At 44.9% G+C, this 6,788-nt stretch overlaps 1 protein-coding gene across 1 annotated transcript in view; it reads right to left on the bottom strand.

Annotated features, from left to right (window-relative positions):
* Positions 1–5,027: 5,027 nt before the first annotated feature.
* ACYP2 (acylphosphatase 2) overlaps positions 5,028–6,788 on the bottom strand; it is an 83,640-nt gene continuing 81,879 nt past the window's right edge. The window contains exon 4 of the mRNA XM_069954514.1: positions 5,028–5,668. Within this exon, the coding sequence (XP_069810615.1) occupies positions 5,554–5,668 (115 nt within the window). The 3' untranslated portion in view covers positions 5,028–5,553. The remainder of the gene's footprint in view (positions 5,669–6,788) is intronic.

The raw sequence follows: 6,788 nt of genomic DNA, 5'->3' as shown, positions 1-6,788 counted from the left end.
AACTACAACTCCCAGCATGCCTGGACTCTCCATCATCATTTCCTGTAGTACACATAGTACACCTGACAATTATCTTTGTGACTGCATAAACAATCTGATCACCCAACTAAGGGCCCTATTCCACCGGACGATTATCGTTCGCATAATCGTTAACGATTAACGATCTCAAACAACCGCTATTGCGAAAGACCTGAAAACATTCACTCATTTCAATGGAACGATAATCGTTACTTATGATCGTATTTGCGATCGTTTTTTCTTCGCTATTTGTTTTCAATTGCGTTCGTATCTACTGTGAACGACCGAACAATGTCTTATTCAATGCAAACGATTTGCGAACGTTTTGCGAACGAGCAACCATAAAAATAGGTCCAGGTCTTATAAAGCGATCAACGATTTCTCGTTTGGTTGTTAATCAATAACTGCATTTAAACCGAACGATTATCGTTTATATTGGAACGATTTAACGATAATCTGAACGATAATCGTCTGGTGGAATAGGGCCCTAACGTTCCTCCTAAAGCCCCTATTCCACAGGCCTACTGTGAGGAGCAAACAAGCGCTCGTTCCCCGCTCGCTGCTACCGCTGTTCTGCGGGTGAGTTGGGGGGGGGGGGGTGCTGCTGCCCGGGTGATTGCTGGATTGTCCGTGCAGCCCATGGCATATAACAGCGGTCTGCTGCCACCGTCAAACTCTTGTAGTCAAACTCTTTCTGACCTCGCCATAAACATACAGCAAGATTCACTAACATTAAAGGGGTTGTCTGGCGAAAAACTTTTTCTTTCAAATCAACTGATATCAGAAAGTTATATAGATTTGAAATTTACTTCTATTAAAAAATCTCAAGTCTTCCCATACTGATTAGCTGCTGCATGTCCTGCAGGAAATGTTTTATTTCCAGTCTGACACAGTGCTCTCTGCTCACATCTCTGGCCCAATCCCCATAGAAAACCTCTCCTACTCTGGAGAGTTCCTGTCTCAGCCAGAGATGTCAGCAGAGAGCACTGTGTCAGACTGGAAATAAAACAACATTTCCTGCAGGACATACAACAGCTGATAAGTATGGGAAGACTTGATATTTTTTAATAGAAGTAAATTACAAATCTATATAATTTTCTGGCACCAGTTGATCTAAAAGAAAAAGATTTTTGCTGGACAACCCCTTTAATATATTTCAGTGGTCTACAGCCTAGAACCACAAACAACTAGAACCCTCATCCGCAGGCCGTCTGACCTCACTGAGAGTTGGAGTTTTGCAACAGGTGGTCTTTTGCTTGTGACATGCACCTGGCCCCCTCCAGTCTCGGAAGTATACCCTCCAAGACGGGCATAGAGCAAATGAGTGCCAGAGAGCAGAGCAGCCACGACCTTTTCTGTTCCCCAAACTCAAGATCTTGATTTCCTTTTGCCCAAATTTTCAGTCCGGCCTCTAGACGTGTAGACAAGGTTTCTACAGATACAAATGAACAGGCTACTCAATATATTACACGGTCCCTCTAAAAGATGGCTATGCTTTGCTGACACTTTGAAAACAAAGTGATGACTAGTGACTAATGTGCACTCATAACAATGACTGATAGAGCAGATGAATAGGGCTAAATGCGGCATTTGTCAATGCTAATCCTCCGCCTGAATACTGGAGTGCTGATCGCCTAAATTCATTATGCCAGCCGTATCATCCAGCATTTTGTAAGGTACATGTGAGACGGAATGTCTTTTTGCTGTAACTGTGTTAAATTTCTTGGATGTTTGACAGTTCTTTGATTAAATCGCACCTCAGTTTACTCTAGTCATCGACATTGTTGCAGCTTTGACTCACTGGTAAGTCTTTACATTTTTAAAGGGATTGTCTGGTTTAGAAAACCCATTTTGGAATATCATAATAGTGGATTCTGAGATAATGGAGGAGGGGGGGGGGGGCCTCTGGTCAGGATCCTCTGCCATTGGCAAGCACAAGACCATCTACAAAGAATGACAATTAGTCTAGATGATTTGGCATGGACAGCCTATTGGCTACACGAAGCACCATGCAATGCCTCATTCTTCCTGTGGTGGCGCTCCATGTAAATTGAACACTTGTTGCCAAGTTTGCCTACAAACTGTACCTGATTGCTGGGTATCCCAAAATCGCGCGCCCCCTATAGTCAGCTTATTGTTGAAGGACCCAGACAGTAAAATGGGACAATTCGATCAGCTTCTCTAAAGGAAATGTGTCCGCTCTACGTTATACTCCAAGCTGAAGTGTCAAGCTGGTTTTTGTCTTCTTTAAGGGGACCTCCAGGGAATCTGTCAGCTGCAATTCACATTCCAAACTGTTGACACTGTTAGATACTTGTTAGGGATAGAAAACACTTGGTGCATTTCCTGGTGCAAAAAGTAAAAAAAAAAAAATTCCCAAGCCCCTGAAGTGCAGAGAACTGTAATGCCTTCTCACTCTCCCTTCTCCTGCCTAAAGGGAAACTATCAGGAGCTTAAAAGTATCTATAGTGCACGGGGTGCCACCTCATTAGCATATGGATTAAACTACAAAGGACAAAAAAAAAAGCACAGAGGATGAAGGTAAAAAAAAAAAACTTACCTTCATCCTCAATGCCCTGTGGACTTTAAGGAGATATCAGCAGCCTAGATACTTCTAACCTGCTGATAGTTTCCCTTTAATTGACAATCAGTTAGAATCTGAGTGATCTCTCCAAATCTTACATCTATGCATAGCACTGGACCAACATTTTGAAGCAAGGCTCAGTGCTGGAAGCTGACTGTCTGTAAACCAGGGATAGGGATAGGAGGGGGAGTGCGGGCAGGTGTTACAGTCCCCAGCACTTAAGTGCTTGAGAACACCTCTTTGACACATTGCGCCAGAGAATAACAGCATTTTTCTACATTGTTAGTATCCCACCCGCCGCACCCGCTCTCCGTGTCCTCCTTGCTCTTTGCTCTCCCTGTCCTCCTTATCTTTATAGTTTACAGAGCTGTGTGTTTGTGATACAGTACAAAACTAGTGATTGGGCCCACCCCACTGACTCCTTAGTCATTGGGCCCACCCCACTGACTCCTTAGTCATTGGGCCCACCCCACTGACTCCTTAGTCATTGGGCCCACCCCACTGACTCCTTAGTCATTGGGCCCACCCCACTGACTCCTTAGTCATTGGGCCCACCCCACAGGCCTTGATTGATAAACCACTCCCTATACTCAAACAGAAAGAGATATATCTATGAAGGCTTGTGGGGTGGGGTGAAGCTGTCAGGGACCCCATTGATGGTAGGAAGAATGAAAGTGATAACAGGTTTCCTTTAAAGGGGAATTATCTGCAGGTTAGACAAATCCAACATGCTGCTATGTCCCTGTTGCATGGGTGCTGAGGATGAAGGTATGTGTCTTACCTTCATCCTCTGCGTCATTCCTGTGTTGTTTGTTGTGAAATCCTCTGCCCAGTAAGGAGGTTAGGAGCACTGGGGGCAGGGCTACCACCCCCACGCCGTTTTACCTCTGGCTGTCCGGTCCCTTCTAATGGTTATCAAGGGAGCGGGCCGGAAAACGGTGCTCCTAATGGCTTACCCGGCAGAGGATTTCACCACGAACAGCACAGGAATGGTGCCCAGGATGAAGGTAAGAGACTACCTTCATCCTCAGCACCCCATGCAAACTAGGGAGCTCTCAGCAGGTTAGATTTGTCCAACCTGCTTATAGTTCCCCTTTAAATTGGTTGTCTGGCATTTATGGGCCAAGTTGGTTTGACCAGTCCCCCGCCACTGCTCAGTATGCCTGCTCACCAGTCACTGCCTGAGAAAGGTCATGGCTATAATTTAAAGAGGACCTGTCACCCCCGGTGACGGGGTGACAGGCTCCTGACTCCCCGTTAGAGCCCCCTATACTCACGTGATCCCAGCGGGTCCCGCTTCTGGAGATGGTCGGGTCACGGAGATATCGGCGCCCGAAGCCTGGCGCGCGTGCTCCTCAGATGAGTCCAACACTCATAGAGAATGACAGTAGAGCCTAGCGCTCCGTCATTCTCTATGAGCGTTGGACTCATCTCTCAGCGCACGCGCCGGGCTGCAGCGGCTGAGATCTCCGTGACCCGACCATCTCCAGAAGCGGGACCCAGCGGGATTAGGTGAGTATAGGGGGCTTTAACGGGGGGTCGGGAGCCTGTCACCCCGGCACGGGGGGTGACAGGTTCCCTTTAATTCTAAGTTCACTATGAATATATATATATATATATATATATATATATATATATATATATATATATATATTTAGTGGTGCCTTGGTTTAAGAGTAACTTGGTTTAAGAGCGTTTTGGTTTAAGAGCTCACAGTTTTTCAAAATTGTGACTTGGTTTAAGAGCATTGCTTTGGTCTAAGAGCTCCCTGTACTGGGTGGAAGCGTGAGTGGGGCAGGGGTATAGTCTGCATAGCACGGTCTACAGCACTGGAACGCTGACCCAGGAAGTCTCTGTCACCTTTCAAATCATAGCAGATCCACTTCAGGCTGGGGCTTACATCAGGGGACAGGAGCTGTAACCCCTCTCTCCCCGGACAGAGAGTGCTGCATGTATGTGCCCACATCTGCCCTGCTCATTCCTTCATACTCCCTGCAGTCTCTGTCAGCCCTTGTGTTTCCCATCCTCTCCATTATGGGGATCTGCAGCTCCATCCTGTATCTACAAGCTGCTGCTGTGTTATCAGGTTTATGCCCTTACTATACATTATACCCCACATGCTGATTGCTATACTGTACAGTAACTAATAATATCACATATTCAGCTGTTTCTAAATCTTTGTTTTATTTGTTTTACATGTTATTCAGAATAAAAAAATCATTATTTTTGGGGTGTGGAACCAATTGTCTGCATATCAGTGATTTCTTATGGGAAGTTTTCCTTTGGTTTAAGAGTGATTTGGATTACAAGCGCGGTCCCGGAACCAATTATGCTCGTAATCCAATGCACCACTGTATATATATTGTTTGGTAACAGTGCCAGCCAAAGTGCCCCTTCTTGGATGAAAGAAATACAAAAACCTCAATAGTAGCCACATGCATTTATTTTAAGCATTTAGACATTATTACATTTATACTTATGTATACTTGTTGTGTACAGTTGTGTACAGACTTCTTCACTGACTTTTTTTTTTTTTTTTTTTTTTTTTTTTATGACAATAAGAGCTGATGCTGCTCCTACAGATTACAGGGGACCAGAAACTGGAAGATGGGGGTCACTGAATCCCTTTCAGGAGGGCCTGCATATATCAGGCGTATTTGGCTTATCCTGTGGACATGGGAATACCCCTAGTATTATTTTAAGGGTGTGTTCACATGTACAGGATCTGCAACAGATTTGATGGCACAGAATTTAAATTGCACATTCAAAGCAAATCTACAGTTTCAAATCTGGGCCATCTAATCTGCTGTGGATCTGCTGCAGATTTAAATCTGTGTCATCAAATCTGCTGCAGATCCTGTGTGAACGAACCCTCATAATAGAACATTCTAGTTCAATCATATTTATAAACAATTTACACACACATTTGCCATGCTTGTTGTTTGACTCTTTTAGTAGGTGGTGCTAAATCCTTTGAATTGAAGACTCGGGATCTCCTTCTCATTAGAAAATTCAGTCCGGTCAATCCTTGAGCTTGGACTTCCCACTTTACTCAGCCAGGCTTTCCTGTGAAAAAAAAAGTCAGACTAATGTAAGTGAATTGGTAAGAGGGAAATGCTTTGAGGAAATTTTAACATCAGTATGTTGAAGCCCTGAGTATTTAAAATGTTCAATTGTACTTTCTTATCTATTGATCCCTATTGTGTTCCTTGAAGGGGTTGTCCGAGAAAAATTTATACTTCAGTTGCCAGGGCTGAAGGGAAAATGTCAGTAACGTATACTTACCTGTCCCCTTCCCCCTGCCGCTACCGGATTCTGGGCCCCCCTGCTCTGGCCAGGAAACATGCTGAAATATAAATTTTTGTCAGACAACCCCTTTAATTGCAGTATTCAATCAGGACTTTGATGGATGACAATGACCCCATTGACTTTATTGGGGTCCTTCGGGTTTCCATCTGATATCACTTATTTTGCAGGATCCCAACAGGACAAAAATAAACTGCATGCAGGGTTGTTCTGTTATTTAAATAGAAATTGCGACAGATGCCCCAAATGGAGTTCCTGCAGAACTGTGAACCCAGCCTAAGATTGTTAAAGGGGTATCTGGGCTTTTATTGATCAGGATTCAGGTAGGCTATAAATATTAGTTTAGTCAGGGTGTGATACCTGGCACGCTCACCAACCAGCTGTTTGAAGGGGTAAGCAGTGCTGGTGTGAATGCCACTGTCTCTTTAAATGGGAACTATCAGCAGACTAGACAAATCTAACCTTTTGATAGCCCCTTATCACGCCGGGAACACTGAGGAGGAAGGTATGTGTGTTACCTTCCCTTTCGGCGCTGGTCCCACACTGTTAGTTGAAGTAATCTTCGCTCTTGCAGATGACACGGCAGTGCTCCTAACAATGCACCGGAGCAAAGATTACTTTGACTAAGGGTGCGTTCAGACTATGGAATTCCCGTGGATAAATTCAACCGAATTCCGTTGCCTGTATGCGCTCACGGCCGCGCGCCTCTCCCCCCGTGCCATGGACACCATTCTATGCACGGGTGGATTCTGACGAAATAATTGGCATGACAATTCTTTCGGCGGATATCGGAATCAGCCGGCCCATAGAATGGTGTCTATGGAGCTGACGGAAAGGCGCGCGGCTGTGAGCGCGTTCTGGTGACATAATTTGGTGGAAT

This window comes from Dendropsophus ebraccatus, chromosome 15, assembly GCF_027789765.1.
Source record: "Dendropsophus ebraccatus isolate aDenEbr1 chromosome 15, aDenEbr1.pat, whole genome shotgun sequence".
NCBI lineage: Eukaryota > Metazoa > Chordata > Amphibia > Anura > Hylidae > Dendropsophus > Dendropsophus ebraccatus.
The sequence above is the reverse complement of the archived record's forward strand: the minus strand, read 5'-3'. Positions and strand labels throughout refer to the sequence as shown.